This window comes from Aulostomus chinensis, chromosome 6 (genome assembly GCF_037954235.1).
Source record: "Aulostomus chinensis isolate RoL2024-O1b breed Wild chromosome 6, RoL_Achi_v1.0, whole genome shotgun sequence".
Lineage (NCBI taxonomy): Eukaryota > Metazoa > Chordata > Actinopteri > Syngnathiformes > Aulostomidae > Aulostomus > Aulostomus chinensis.
In genome coordinates, this window is record NC_141325.1 from 25,949,579 (window position 1) to 25,965,487 (window position 15,909).

A 15,909-nucleotide genomic window follows, 5' to 3' on the forward strand; every position below is an offset into this window, starting at 1 on the left:
GTCTGATGATGAAGCTATTTAATTTCCACCAATATAAAACTGAGAAAGGTAGAAAATCCTCAACAGCAAGACTGAAATATCTCAACCTTTATTATGGATTACCTGGAAAATTACAGTTTATGGGATGAATCTTATTGACTTTTCTGATACCCAGCTTTTTTTTTTTTCATTTAGAATTATGCACCACTATGAGATTCACACTGTGATTCAGAACGAGATACCATCATAACGGCTGGCTGGTTTACCATGAAAATTTGTTACAAACATACTAAGGACTAAGGAAAAGGTCCTGCTCACATCATCTAAAAAGACAATTTAAAGAGATGCAAGACATGCTAAGCTAAGATAGCATAGCGTGGCAATATTAGCATAGCCTGATAAATTAGCTACCATGACAGCTGGAACAGGCTGCTGTAAATTTGCAAGGCTCCTGGTTCAGAGCACTCCCATGATGACAACATACAGTAACAGTTGGGTAATATTGAGTAATCAAAAACATCCGATGTGAGCACACTCATCAAAAACAACCTCTTGGATGTGTCGCTGCAGCCATAAGAAGAAAAAACACTCACAATGTCCTTTCTTGTCATTTAATGAAAATTGGGTCAAGAGGTCAACACAACAGATGTGTTTTGGTGCTGAGGCTCTCATTAGCGTTTCATTAAGTAACCGCGAGCCAGGAGGCTGACTGTACACTTGCTACAAGGAAAGTATCAACATGAATTTTTGATCTACTATATGTTACATAACAGTTAACACCACAAGGAGTTAGTTCCAATATTGACCTCTCCAGCTTCATTTGGTCTCTGTGCTGGTTTATATGGATGAAACTGTTTGTTACTTTTCTGTATTCTGCCAGCAGAAATAGAGCAGATCTCCCTGGGATGGACATGCTTGGTGTCCCCATGCGAGAGCTCTTAAGTCATGCTTTTGTTGTTCAATTTAAGCAAAATATAAGTGCCTTTTTTTCCAACATTGGTATATCAACATCTTTTGAGGGATATAACAAATTAAAAAGGAAAAAGCATCCTCTTGTGATTTTCCCATTTATAAATCTGGCACCAAACTTTAAGTTAAATTGAACATGGAGGGTATTGACCATTCTTTTGCCCTGGATACAGACAGGTCGACAGTACTGGCAGAAGCCGAGGCAGGTAACATTAAGCAAACAAAAGAGAAAAAGGGAGAGTTGCACTGACTCGCTGCTCTCTTCACATGAGCGAGCAGAGCAGCTGGAGATAAGAAGCTGTGTTTCTCAGGTAGACATTTGCACTTTACCTTGGCCCTGTCTGTGAGGCCTCTCTGTCAAGACGAAATAACAAGGCTTTCCCCTCTTACCCTCTGGAGTATTGAGATCAACACTAGCAGCTGTCAGGGGAGTCACTCTACTGTGGAGAACTTCCGTCGGACGCTTTCCCTTTTAAGGCTTCTGTGGCACTGATGAGGTTCATCACATCGCCGTCAAACAGCAGCGGCCGGATGATGTGACATAAACACCAGTTGCTGTATAATCACAGTACTATTCTATTTCTCCTCTACCTCTCCAGGTGACCAAACAGGGGAATGTCGGGCTCATGGGAATTTAGGCTCGGCATTCTTCTCGAAGGGAAACTACCGTGAAGCGTTGACCAACCATCGTAACCAGCTGGTTCTAGCCATGAAGCTCAAGGACAGAGAGGTAAGAAACCTGAAGCGGAAGATAATGAATCGAGGTAACAAGTTTTTAATCTGTCTTTAACAGGCTGCAGGATTGTGCTGTGCTCGGCCTTCCTCTGTTGTTTAGAGGTTATATGAAGGACGAGCCTGAAGGACACACAGATGCTATTGCTCCCTGCCTATTTAAATAAATATTTATCAGGTTGGTGCAGAGAAGAAATGAAGGTAACCGGGGCGGAGAGAGTGAGGCAACTGAGAGAAAGGCCAAATGTATAGCCTTAGCTGTGCTTTCATTATATTATCAGAGCAATATAACCCTGCAGATATTATACAGATGTTTATGTGATTTGTTTAGCAGTGAATTTGGGTGTTTGGGAATGTAATTGATAGAGCAGTTTGAATATTGAGGCAGAAAGAGGAATAGCGAGTGAGAGGAAAGGAAGAACATGAAGGAGACGGAGGAAAATGAGTCAGACAGCCTGATCCACTTTTCTTCACTGTCCTGTGCCTTTTCTGTCTGTCTCTCTCTCTCTCTCTCTCTCTCTCTCTCTCTCTCCTCTCTTCCCAACCTCTCTGGGCTTTGTTGGGAGGTGACAGGTGCTTGTTCCAACACAATTCCCGTCACACAAGGAGAAGAATGGCCTCCATTTCCCCTTCATTCCTTATCCTCCCCACCAGGCTGGCAGTCTTGCTTGTTTGTGTTCACTGATATCAGGAGACATTTAAACAATCCAGTCAAATGCAGCACAAAGCGCCACGATGAAACAGTTGAAAAATGAGGCCAGAGGTCCCCTTGACATCTCCCCCTCCTGCAGTTTGAGGATATGTGCAGAGCAGAAGTATGATTATGGAACTACAGACACCGGTGCCAAAAACCTCTGTCATGTAATGAGGTTAGAGAGAGAGACGAGTGAGAGACAGAGGACATGAGCAAAGTCCCGTGTCTCTGAAGGTTTGACTGCTCTGCTTAGAGTTGGCTCAGGCAGTAATTGGCCAGCCAGCTGTCTAATTACTTGTATGTGTATGCGTGCAGTTGTCATGCTTGCGTATTTCAAGCAAATGTAACAGTGTCCTAGGACCCAGTAGAGATTTTTGAACACCGCTTGCATGTTGCATCACATACAAAATGTCCCTATTGGCCCCTGCACGATCCACCCTACTGCCCCCTCCCCTCATGTTCCTCTAAAGGCCCCCTAATCAGAGTCATATGTGTGTCACACCACCTGGCCTCCCTCAGAACACACTGGAGCCTGGCGGATAGCTCATTACGGCTGGCCTGGTGTTTTTGTTTCTGATGTGGATTTTTTATCTGGCCTTTCTGAAACTGAGGTCACTTCCTAGAGGCCGGGGATAGGATGTTGTTTCTGACTGGATTTCCAGTGGACGGCCTACCTCTTCACTCTCTCTATGAGTGGAGCAGAAAGAGACTCAACGAGAAGAAGTGGCACAGATTTCAGTCCTCAGCGATAGAGGAATGTAGGATACGTGCCATATGTGAAGTGAAACGACTTGACTTGTATTGCAGTTATTTCCTGGAGTGTTTAATGAAATCATATAGTGAAATGACTCATAATGATGTGATGAAAGAAGCTGGTAGACCATGTGTTTTTGATATGATGTGCAAAGTGTGTTTTGATTTTGTGGAACTTCAGGTGGAAAGCCTGGAAGATGCTAACAGACACCTTTGAGTGAACTCTCTGAACTTGACTGGTTGTGTATGGGACCGACCCCAGTCAGCCCTCCTCTTCCTCCTCCTCCTCCTCTTCCTCCTCTTCCTGCTTCCCCAACCACGCGAGTTAAAACTGCCACAGAAAACACACTTCAATCCAGCTCTTATTTTTGTGGATCTGGCCATTATTCAAATCAATGATAATAAGATTGCACTCATCCAAGGTAATGACTGACATCTGGGAATGCAGCGAGTGTCAGGTTTGTGGTGGAGCAGGACCCAAATGCAGCCATGGCCAGGAGGCAAAGTACTAAAAGATTTATTATTCAAACATAAATTAAAACAAGACTGGTTTGACTGGCAACACAAGAGAGACTTCAGGGAGGGAGACTTACGTGGGGATCTAACTGAGACAACTAAACTAAAATAAAATCTCAGGTAATGACACAACAAGAAACAGGTGAGAGAACACGAGAGCGGGTGGGAAAAAAACAAAAGAGAGGAAGTGTAATTCAAACAAAGACACAGAAGGAAAGGGATGACAAAATAAAACAGGAACAAGCCTTGTACCAATCAGTATTTCTTGGAGGAACGGGGCGTGGTTTTGCTGTTAGCAGTGAAAGTGTTCGTTCAAAAGGTTAGCGTAGATGCTGCTATCAGAAACGCAATCATTTGAAAGAAGAGCGAAGAATTTTACTGAAGGCTTTTCTCAAAGGAAAGGATGTTTTTGCTCCTCTACCTGATTGGTTGAAGTTAGCCTGTGATAGATGGTGATTGACAGGTCGACCAATTACCTGCCAAGTATGTTTTGAAAACATCTGCCCTTTCCCAGACAGTTTCCATGGGCGACTTCTCTGATGCTTTTCCGAAACAAACTGTCTGACTGTCAGCCTGACTTCTTCATCTCAAAACTCACCCCTCAACAAAGCCTCTGAAGAAAGGGAAACTTAAATTAACAGATGTCAGAATAGATTATTTAATGGTTGTTTTCAGAAACACGTGGCACAAACGAACTGGGGTTTTTTGGGGGGGGGAGGGCATTACTGAATGACAATTGCTGGTCGTAGCTCATAGCTTATAGTTCAGGCTCTGGATTCAAATAACATTTTGTCCTATCAATCAATTTGAAACACATGTGAAAATAAGGTCCAGGTCAAAAATACCTTTTTGTACAGTGTTATTATAGCTGATCAAACAATGACTAAAACTTACTAAATAGACTCCAGTTGTAATAATGGGCTGCACAGTGTTCAATTAAGGTCACAATGAAATTTATTCCATCTCACTTGGCAGCATTTACGTTAGCACGCGCTTGTGTGTGTGTGTGTGTGTGTGTGTGTGTGTATCTAGCAATACCGACACTGATACCAGGACTAAAAGAAAGTGCAACTGGTGTCTTTTACGTGGTGCACAGTGGCCCGAGTGTGATGAAGGAGCAGAGAAAGTCAACGAACAGATGAGGCTTCTCCATAAATCAAGAGATAGTGTAGTACCTGGATCCTGTTATATCAGTAAAGGAGCTACGCATGGGATTTCCTTTCATCTGCTAATAACCAAAGCAGAAAAACTCTGTTGTGACAAACCGCAGCACCATGTAGCTGAAATTGCAGGCGGTAGCTCAAAAGCAGACTCGGTGACACTGCTAGATTGTTATGAATCTCAGCAAGATATTCATCTCAGACAAAGAACTGAAAAAGCAAACAAAATGAGAGAGTAAAGCTGAACTGGGGAAAGGCCCAAAGAGTGAGTACTCTGTCATCCATGACTGGGAGCTGCGGTCCTAACCAGTGAGGTCATAGGCTAGCGTGAAGTTAGTGTATTTCTTTAACTTGCTGCCTTTTGGAAATGTCCTTAGCAGGTTCGCAGCTGTCAACATAAATGCACGCCCTAGTCTTTCGAGCTGCATGTGTCTCTTCCAACTTTTGTTTTGTCCCAGTTTCCACATTTAGCTTTATCCAAGACCTGCCAGTAACCATCTGTAACAAAGGCCTTCTCTGTCAGCATGAAACAAAGCTGTTAAACTAGGTCTTTCCTCCCCAAACTCCCTTTCCAGTCCTCTCTGTTTGCCTGTGATGTTTTGGTCTTAAATAGCAGGTTTAATGAGAAGGAGGTAACCCTTAATTTGGGGTGTGAGTATTTAGGAGAAACTGAGTCGGGCTGGCTGAAGTGCAGTCTGTAATTACGTCGTGTATGATGTTAAAAAAGACTCTCAGCTGCTGACTCCCCCAACCCCACGTCGAAATGGAAATCAGGGAAAAGTATAAAAGATACAAACAATGTGTTTTTTCATAGTCTCTGCAGCTGTACTCTTGTCTTCCACCGCCACTCTCTTTTTTAGCTCTGGCTTCGTTTATCTCCGCTCTCACTCTCTCTCTCTCACACTCTTGCTCCATCTGCCGAAAGGAATGTACTCAAACTTTGCCCCTTACTCTGAAAGTAACACAAAATATTTCATCATGGGTGTTTGTCTGGCTTCTAGGTTGGAGCTGTATGGATTCGGCTAGAGCCTCGCTGCTATAATGAGGCTGAGGGCTGAAACTCTAAATAAGAGGTGACAAACGGAGCTAAGTGTGGGTGTTCCTCATGTCAGGGCCAGGGTTCGTCAACACTCCAGCCGAGGAGAGGATCATTAAAGAGTCATTAGGATATGAACATGGGGTTCCACAGTCTTTCTCGGCTCTGGATATAGGATGGCACCACTGTCTGGTTTATATTTGGGGTTGACGAGAAGACCGTATTAAACATGAAATGTTGGTGTTTGTCCTTTTAAATCAAAAGGCAACTTGTGCTAGGTTGTGAATGCACTCCCAGCTTCTTAAAAATGACGTGATGAACAAAGTGCTTTGCTCCTTCACCCCTTGATGTGCCAGAGGTTGAGAGGTAGCCATGATGCAGAGACTCTGAACAGCATGTCCAGCCCACCGCACCTTATTAATGACACACAGGCTGTCCTCAGACCAGTGGTTCAGAACTGCTCTACAGCAGCTCGCTTTGCCGTGAATCATGAGGGATGGACAGAAAGCACAAGCCAATGGGCCATGACCAGACCTGGGAAATGTGTGTGTGTGTGTGTGTGTGTGTGTGTGTGTGTGTGTGTGTGTGTGTGTGTGTGTGTGTGTGTATATACACGTATACATTCCCATTTGCATTTTCAATGTCACATAAATGTGTCATGTCCGTGTTTGTCTTGGATCACGTCTGTATGTGTGCATAAATCATAGAAACACATTTCTCTTAAGAGTGGAGGATTATAAATTTGAGATGGTTTTCCACCTTATACTTTTGTTTGCACAGTGAGATTTATTCTGCAGTGATGGATTGTGGCATTGCATGCACATCCTCTTTACACACATTTGTGAGTGTGTGTGTGTATATTAGAACTGTTGGGCAAGAAACTATGCCAAAAGATTAAGAGTATTATAAGAAATACAAGAGAACATTATATGAAATATTAATACTACAGGTATCAGTGAAATTTATCTTTAAATTGTATCTCTTTTGGGCGGAAATGGAGTCTGAAGTACAAATGTGTTGTTGAGTCTAAAACCAGTACAATGTAGGAGCCTGATCAACCACTTAATGTGACATTAATAGTCTTCTTTTTTTTTAAATCACACGTGTCCTTATAAGCATATTGTGAATGATGCATGTGCCTGTGGTTGGTGCCTTCATATGATGTAGTGGAATGTGTGCGATCATGTCCCGCAACACTGACCCAGACCTCTGGTGCATCGTATCACATGGACCAAATTCCGTTGCATTAACATGTAGTTTGACTCTGTGTGTATGGACATGCATGTAAAAATGTGCATGTATGTGGTGCGTTTGCTGCATTCGAGGTGACGCATCTTTGTGTCTCTCCCTGTGGAGCTTTTGGAGGGGTGTCAAAGAGATGAATGACTGCTGTTATATCGACTACTGGTCTCTGCCTATCTGCTGCCTCCTCCCTTAGCGCCCCGTGCCCCTTTCTCCTCCCCACCGCCCTTCCACGTCACCTCCACTTCCTCTCTTTTCTCATCTACCCTGCACCTCCTCTTCCTCTCTCATTTTTAAAAAATCTTTCTCTTCTGTAGCCCTGTTAATCTTCATCCATTTCCTAGAAACGTGTCACTGTGGCATGTTGTAGTGGTCCGAGCAGAAACCGAGGATCGTTGCCATCAAGGGCATAGATTAAATGGGCTCTACAAAGCTGAACGACGTATAGACCACATTTACTGATCACAGCGTCAATACACAAGCATCAGGAGTCCCACGATTACAGCTACTCTAAAAGGAGACTAATCTAAACGCTGCGGTAGCCAGTCCAGATTGAACTGCTCACTGTTGGGAAGTTAAGTAATTTATCTTGAATATTACACCCTGTCTGTCTTTTTCTCCCTCGCCGTTGTAATCAATGGCAATACAGAGGGACAGATTAGATAACAAATAAGGAGTGACATGGTCACAGGAGACCATTCACTTTCTGATATGCTGTTGTGGTGCACTGGATGATTATAGATGACAACCGACACACACATAGATGGAGCTCATAACGGGCGGAGGGGCTCCAACAGCCTCCTTGGGTTCTCACTGCACCACAGGACACCGAGTATGCCATAGAGACTTTGGTCATTAGGAAAATCAAACATCCGATCATTAATCTTGGCAGAGGGGCTTGATGTCACGCGGTGAGAAGGATGAAGACAGAATGTGCCAACTCATCTTCCCTAGATAGTGGCTGATGATAAGGGATGGAACCCGATTAAAGGCATTCCAGTGGAACGTTGGTTCACATGGCTTTGATTGAAATGAATTGCATGTCAGAGTAGCCTACTGAAACACTCCCACTTCTGTTTCCTCCCAGTTTTTGAGGGGTACCACTTATGTTCTCACTTTCAGGAGAGCCTGCAAGTGGTCCGGAGAGGTTGGCTAATGTGTTGGCTTTCAAAACTTGAGATTAATTCATTATCTGATCTCAGCAGTCTAATCCTTATTACATAGTGGGCAAGTCATTTTTATGCTAATTCTGATCCCTGCCTCCGGGGCAAGCTAAGTGTTATTCACCGGTGAGTCAAAAAAGCATCTGAGAGTCCAGATTCAGGGCAGACCTCCTGGCTAAATCCAGCACTCCCACCCTCTCCTCCCCTCCGGCACCAGTCCAGCCTAGTCCTCATCTAGAATGACCAGAGTGCCATTTAAAGCTCTGGAACTGCATCCCTCTCTACAATCGATAGTTGAGCCATCAGAGAGATGGATGGAGGCTTTAGGAAGTCCATTTTAATGAAGGAGAAAGAGAGGGAGCGAAGAAAAGAGATGTACTTGGAAAGAGGGAGTGCTTGGTACTTATGAATGGAAGAGAGGAGAGAGAAAGCAAATAAAAGGAGGAGACAGAACCAAAAAGGAATGTGTGTATGTGTTTATAGAATGTGTGAAATTATGTGTGTAGCATTTAATCGTGGCGCCAGTGACAAGGATTAGGAGGGGTAAGCTACAGTAAAACCTTTGTAGCTTAGCGGTATGAAATGGCTCCTTGGATACAGTGAGTCGTCAAACACACCCCAACACAGAAAGCTTTAATAGTGGACTGCACATCAACACCGCATCAATTCCCCCAGTTCATAAATTATGTCCTCAGCTTTGTAGTAAAAAGATATTGTTGTGACAAATCCAAATGAGCAAGCCCCACAACTGCCCTCAACCAACACACTGGCAAGCCCCGCAAGATTTTGGCACATTTACATTTAGAGGATTCAGACATTAAACTTGAGATGTTGTTGAGTTTGTTTGTTTTCAGCCTCTTTAATAGGCATTCGTTGATACCCTCGGCCATAAGTCATTATGCAGGAAAGGCTGCATGCTAATTGGTGATTAGGAGATGAGGTTAGAGGTTAGGGATAGCCAGCGCTGCCATTCACTGGAGCAATTACTGCCCCTGATTAGTTCCTGTGACTCTGGATCGTCGATTTATGCACATAGCCAATTCAAGCTGTGCAGGGCTGCACACTGACTTCCAAATGGACGAGGGAAGGAACTGACAAATGTAGAGGGAGCAACATTTCAGGTACTTCACCGGGGACTGTCTTTTTACTTTCTGTCCTTCTGCTTAAAGGGGTGTGGGGTTGTACTACCTAGTTACCTTAGAAGCCTTGTTCATACCTGCCATTCTGCTGCAGCTCTAAGTAGAGCTGTGAATACAGATCAGGACACATTCAGGTACTCAGACCACACTGAGAGATGTTCTGGGCCACATCTGGCCACATTCATTAAGTAGTGTGAATGCCAATGCATCCTGGGCCACACTGAAGGATAGCATTATTACCATCGTGTCAAAAATCTTGGAGGTTTGTTTGCCAGGGAAGGGACACGCCAAGGAATGCTCCGAGTCTGTTTTGATTTCTCTCTCTTCTGCTTGTAATTTCTGGCATGTGAAAACTATGACTGTGCCACTCGCTTAGCCAGCAGCTGCCCTCGCTATATCTGCAGTCAACTTCCACTATCATAAACAAGAGCGATCATCCAAAGCAAGGAACACGTTAGCATCAGGATGAATGTGTTGGACGAAGCAATTCACGGCATGATAATAAACATGATATGGAAACAACGTTTACTTTTGTCTCAATTTGAGCGATTTACCCGCGTGTGTGTGGCTTGTGATATATGCAAACGCTGGCTGGTAAAGCAAGGAAATGAGATTATAGACGGTCACAAGAGATGCCAAGTGTGAATTTATGTACACAGAACCGTCCATTTATCATCAGATTATTCAGTGCCACATTTGAAGAGGGCCAGAGGGCTCTCAGACCACTAATGATCCTGATTCACTTACTCAGAATTGGGTTATAAATGTTACCTGAGACAAGTTCATTAGATTCTAAACAGTCCACAACGCCGAAGACAGGAATCAGATTTCATTATCGCCATGTCAAGTCACTTTTATTTACGTGCACCAAATCTCGTGGCATCGATCAAGTAGAGAAGATCCACACTCTTAGGATTAATGCAGCAAGCATCTCCACATGATCAAGCAGTTCTGCAACAGCAGCTACACAAAAAACAGTTCCTTAATAGGCAGAAACGTCGAGCAGACCAGAGATTTATGTGGGCGGCCATCTGATCTGACCGGGTTGGTGGGAAGGGGGTGAATGCAGCAAGAGAGAGGGACAGATGAAGGTAGAGAGGGACAGAGAGACAGGCAGAAACTGAAAAATAGACAGAGGCCGAATGACAATTACAGAAAGAGAGAGAGAGAGAGGGAGAGGGAGAGGAAAGGGACAGGGCATGGAGAGACTCAGACACACAACAACAAACAATAATAATGACGATAGCTGCTATAATAGTAAAAGACAGATAATAATAGTGACATCTACCAACAACCACAATAAACTCTCAGCATAGTATGAGCATTAAAGTATCAGTATGAATACACTTCCAGCACAGATACTAGTACTAATACAACGCTTATAAAGCTGATACAATAATAATGCTGAAACCAGATTCTTTATGGTCTTTTTTCACCATCTCTGATCTATCAAAGGAAAGTCTGAAAATCTGAGATTAGCATGTGCCTGGAGACAAGGTATTATTCATATGTTTTGGTTTTGGACACCTGTGTGTGTGTCAGGAATGATTTGCGTATTACCAGGGAACAAGGGGTCTTCCAGGGAGAGAGGTCAGTGCCGCTACAAGTGTTTGATGTGTGCGTTATATATAGCTGCATTCGGCACGCGCGCACACACACACACACACACACACACACACACACACACACACACACACACACACACACACACACACACACACATACTGGGATGCAGGAGAAAGCATTTTTGCAGGGTGAGGAAATGGCCTTCTGCAAGACTCCCTGACAGAACGCCAAGGACGGGGATTATAGCTCCTGTGTTTGGCTGGGCTCAAGCCTCCTAACAACGCCTATATGCTGCTCTCTTTCTCATTCTTTCTCTCCTCTCTCATCTTTAGCTTTTGTCCCAAGTTCCAGCAGTGTCAGCATTCTTGTCCCTGTGGCACAGTATCCACAGCCTCTCCGCTCTCCCTTGGACAGGAGCCCCGTTTTTGTATAAGGAGGTGGAATGTGTCTTTGTGGAAAGAGCTCAGAGAAAGCAATAAAATGGAAAGAAAATACGAGGCCCTAAGTCAGTGAAATGAAAGCACTCCATCTTAGGAGGGGAGCCTACAGGTTCTGCTTATTCTTGACCTTGCAGGACACACAATATGGTGTCTAAATAAAAGTAGGGCCGAGCCGGGCTGTAGCTGGCTTCACCTCAACCTCAGAAAAAACAACAACCCTTGAACGCCATCCTAAATGCAGAAAGGAACCATGTGGAACCTAGACTGTAAAACACTGAGTCCAGGGCCCAGAGGCTAAGACTGCCCTGGTATTTTATTGTAGCCAGGATTGATTTCGAAAATTGAGTAGCTATTGCTGGTACTGTCAGCAGGTTTAATTTCAGCTATTGGCTTTAGCTTGTGGCTAAGTGTGGCCAGCACACGTTGGAGAGACGTGTTTCGCTTCTGGTGCCATATACACATACACACATGCTGTAATAAATGGTTAATGCACTTTTAAATATATTTCACTTGTCAGTGACTGGCATTCATTACATGTTCTCTGATTAATGACACTGGCATCTTTCAAAGTACCATACTGTATAAAAAGAAAATGGGGTGACAAGACTTTTTTTTACTCCTGCGTAATACCTGTAATCTTCCTGTCTAGCAACATAAAGCAAATTCTACACCTCTAAAGGAGGAATTTCAGCAAAAAATAGAAAAAAAAGTCAGCAAATTTGCTCACTGCTGATTGTAAATCTGATCGCTACACAGAGGAACAATTGAAGGAAATGTTTTCATCGGCAGAATTTTGGCAGCTGGACAGTCAGACAACACTGTCTGGAGAGATTTAAATACAACTGTTGTAAAGGTAAAGTGGATGACAATTCCCATATCCCCCAAGCATCTCCGCTAAATGTCTATATTTGCTTCATGTTTGCATATGGTATCAGTGCCTCCATACTTCATATGGCTGCTGTTTGTATTGGTGTGATTTTGGTGATGAAGACAGTGTTTGTAGTTGTATGTGTGTGTATGTGTGTATAATGATGAGTTGGGCATCTGTGAATATGTGCATGGGCACGTTTCTGACTTTATCACCATTCAGAGAGGCTTAGTGTGATTAGAGTAGTGTGATCCTCCAAAGAGTTAATGATGAGAGAAGCTCTGTGGAGGCCAATCACATACCCGTCTGTGACTTCATATGGCAGCTTATCTTAGTCCGTATGTGTGTGTGTATGTGTGTGTATGTGTGTGTTTGTTTGAGGTTTGTGCACGTGAGAACATATATTATAGGACTTCAACCTTCATTTCTCACATGATACTGTTTATCATCCACGCTGAACACCATTAGAATATGCAGGGTTGCTTTGTGTGATTTTGGAGGGTTTATGGATGCACATAGCAGAATCCATAATCATATAGCTTCATTATGCGAGTGTCAGACAGATCCAGCACAGGAGAGGCTCTTGGTACCTCCGGGTCTAGTTCAGGGCTACGCAGCACACTGAAGAAGGATGATGGCAGTTTCCCCCTCCCCACACTCCAGGGGACAGACTGACAGGCTTAATGACACTGTCGGGGTTACAGCACGTCTCCAACTCATTTTCGGATGTGATTGAAGTTCGCAGTGGGTAGCTTTTCATCAATGTTGAGCAGACAAAAGGGACCTTTTCTGTGTTGTCTTTGTATGTGTGAGCAGGTTGGGTGTTTGCGCATGTGTGCCTGCAGCACTGAAGAGATGCACAAGAGAAAAATGGCTTTATGGTTGTTATATGAGCTGTGCAGGAATCTCACGCTCCCAGAGATGATGAGTTTTGTATGAGCTTGTCTCCAGTGTGTACTCTACTTGTTTATAGCACACCATATACAGTGTATACACACACAATGCTGTATTTGCAAGGTAACATCAGATGATTCTGTACAAGTAAGTTCCCATGCTATGGTCAGTCAGTATGTCTGCATGGTAGAAAAGGAGAATTATTGTGTCTGGGCTTTAAACATGCTGGTTGTCAAGGTTGTGGGTTGGAGATGGACCCAAATACAGAAAACAACAAGGAGAATGGAAACATGGAACTCTAAAGGTTTGATAATCAAAAATAAGCCAACTGAACATGGGAGAAAGACAAGATGGTGTTAACAGGTAGGATCCAAGCAAGGTGAGGTGAGGGTCTGGGGAGAATTGTCAAAGATAACCAAAATACAAACTCAGCTGATAAAATAAGATACAGGAGGGAGTGCACAAGGACAGGGCAAGAGCAGAGAGGGTGACTTACTGAAACTATCAAACTGATGTGACATCGGTGAAAGACTCAGGAAAGGCCAGAACCAGTTAAAGACAGGGGGTGTAAAACAAACAAAGGTGCAAGAGGAAAAAAGCTTTCAAAATCAAACAGGAACGGACTAGAATACAAGAAAACAAGGGGCAATACTAAACACTGCAAACTTAGTCCATAAACAAAACTCCGCAAGTAAAAATGGACACATGCAAACACTCACATTGGACTTTCCAAAGTCAGACTAAAACACCTAGACAGTTTAGTTGTGAATTAAGTAACTCTGGCATGAATACGCTTCAGTTGGCCCCAGATTGGCTGCGTTCTGCGTATACTCCTTAGTTCTCGCAAGGGCGGTTAACCCCGGAAGTTGAATATCCTATCGGTATCCTAATGGTCAGCAGATTTTTGCAGTGAAAGCAGAGAATTTCTTGACAAACAAGTAGGGAAAATTTATGTTCTCTCTGCTTAAGGAGTTTTTGTCTACTGGGCTTTGAATGTAAAGTTGCCGTTCCACAAGCCAACTTGTTTGGTATATGACCCAAAACATAATTCAGAACAAAGTGTGAGCGCAGCTGTAAGTAGCCAGCTAGTATTTTGGAGTTCTTTCCTGTTCATGTACACTGCTTGTCCAATGCAGCTGTGCATGTCCTGTATACCCACCGAGCGTAAAACTAGGACATCTTTGTCACAAAGTAACATTTATGAACAGTGTTGTTTTCGTTACGCTGGACGAAAACGAAATTGACGACGTCAGACCCCTTTTTTCCATGACGAAAATGAGACTAAGACGAACGTCACCATCGCCCTGTAAAGACTAAAATGTGACGAAATTGTATACATTTTCATCTGACGAGAACAAGACAAGACTAAATTGTTAGTGGGTGGACGATCAAAGTTTCAAAACATGCGTTTTTTTTTTCCCGCCAAGTAGAACATGCGTGCAGTGTCAATCAAGAGCTCAAACATCAGAATGGAGCCAGCTGTAGCTGTTGGTCCCAATGGTCATGCCCCCATCATCAGTACACACACACACTAAAAGCCTCTCTCGCGCGCGCACACACATGCACACACACACAGACAGTGTGGGCCTGTCTGCAGCGGACGAGACACACACCATGGCAGCAGCAGCGGTGTCTGGTGGTCGTAAAAAGAGGGATGATGAAAGCATAGCTTTAGTCAATGTGAGGCCAGCCCTGTGATGCATTTTCTTTTTGGTATTAAGCCTAAAGTTTTGTGGTGGTGGTGGTGGTTGTGGTGGTGGTGGTTACACCTCCCCCGTGGTGCAGAGACCGCTTCCTAGTGCTACATGCTAAAGCTAGAATGAATGGGGGTTCCAGGGGCCCTGCTAATGTTGGCTCGTTTAAACCAGCCCTTCTATTCATTTAGCATGTTATGAATAAAACCCCTGTCCATTTGTGGACGGGTGGCAAGTGAAATGCTTTGACCCACGTTTGTGGGACTGGGAAACACGGTAGTCTTCAGACCTGCTGCTGTTCCCTATCTAAGCAACACACGTGGATGCTTTAACCAATAACAGCAGCTAAAGCCAATATGTAGAGACATATGGTCGTTCATATGGAAGTCAAGTGTGCTTTTATTTTTTGTTTAATCATATTTTATTGTGATACAATACTCATATTGTGTGCCAGTGTGTTGTCTGCATCTGCAACAAAATAAAAGTAAAAGGTAGAGAAAAAAAAAGAGGGGAAAAAACTCACCTTTGAAAGTTAGATCAGTGTCAGTGTGCTTCATTCTAACACCTGTATTGGCCTATTAATTACATACACATATATCTTTTATATATAGGTATCTTTGATATTTGACCAAAACCTTTGAGTTTTCGTGTGAAAAAAATGACTAAAATGGGACTAAAACTAAGAAGCATTTAGTCCAAAAGACGAAGACTAAAACTAAATCTAAAATGCCTGCCAAAAACAACACTGTTTATGAAGAGACACAAATATTGTCAGATATTGTGGTCTGACGGGGAGGAAGTGTTAGGGAAGAGTAGTATTTGTTCTCAAAAGTATACAGCTGACTGTCACTGGGCTCTGGTCTGAGTCCTCCTTAGATTAGGCCTCAGTCATTTGTGGCCGCTCATGTAGGATGAGTCATGTAATAGTTGTTGCTGTTGGCTAAGCTGTACTTCCAACCCCCCCCCCCACCTTTCCTTTCTCATTTCCGCCCCTTTTCTTGCTCCCTTTTTCTAAGGCCCTCTCAACAAGCCAACTAGCCTTTTTTGTTAAGCAGCACGTTATT

At 43.5% G+C, this 15,909-nt stretch overlaps 1 protein-coding gene across 2 annotated transcripts in view; it reads left to right on the plus strand.

The window, feature by feature from the left end:
- LOC147260569 (tetratricopeptide repeat protein 28-like) overlaps positions 1 to 15,909 on the plus strand; it is a 188,422-nt gene that overhangs the window by 119,693 nt on the left and 52,820 nt on the right. For both annotated transcript variants that reach the window (XM_086207194.1, XM_086207193.1), the window contains exon 5: positions 1,548 to 1,678. In XM_086207194.1, coding sequence (XP_086063320.1) covers positions 1,548 to 1,678 — 131 coding nt within the window. The remainder of the gene's footprint in view (positions 1 to 1,547; positions 1,679 to 15,909) is intronic.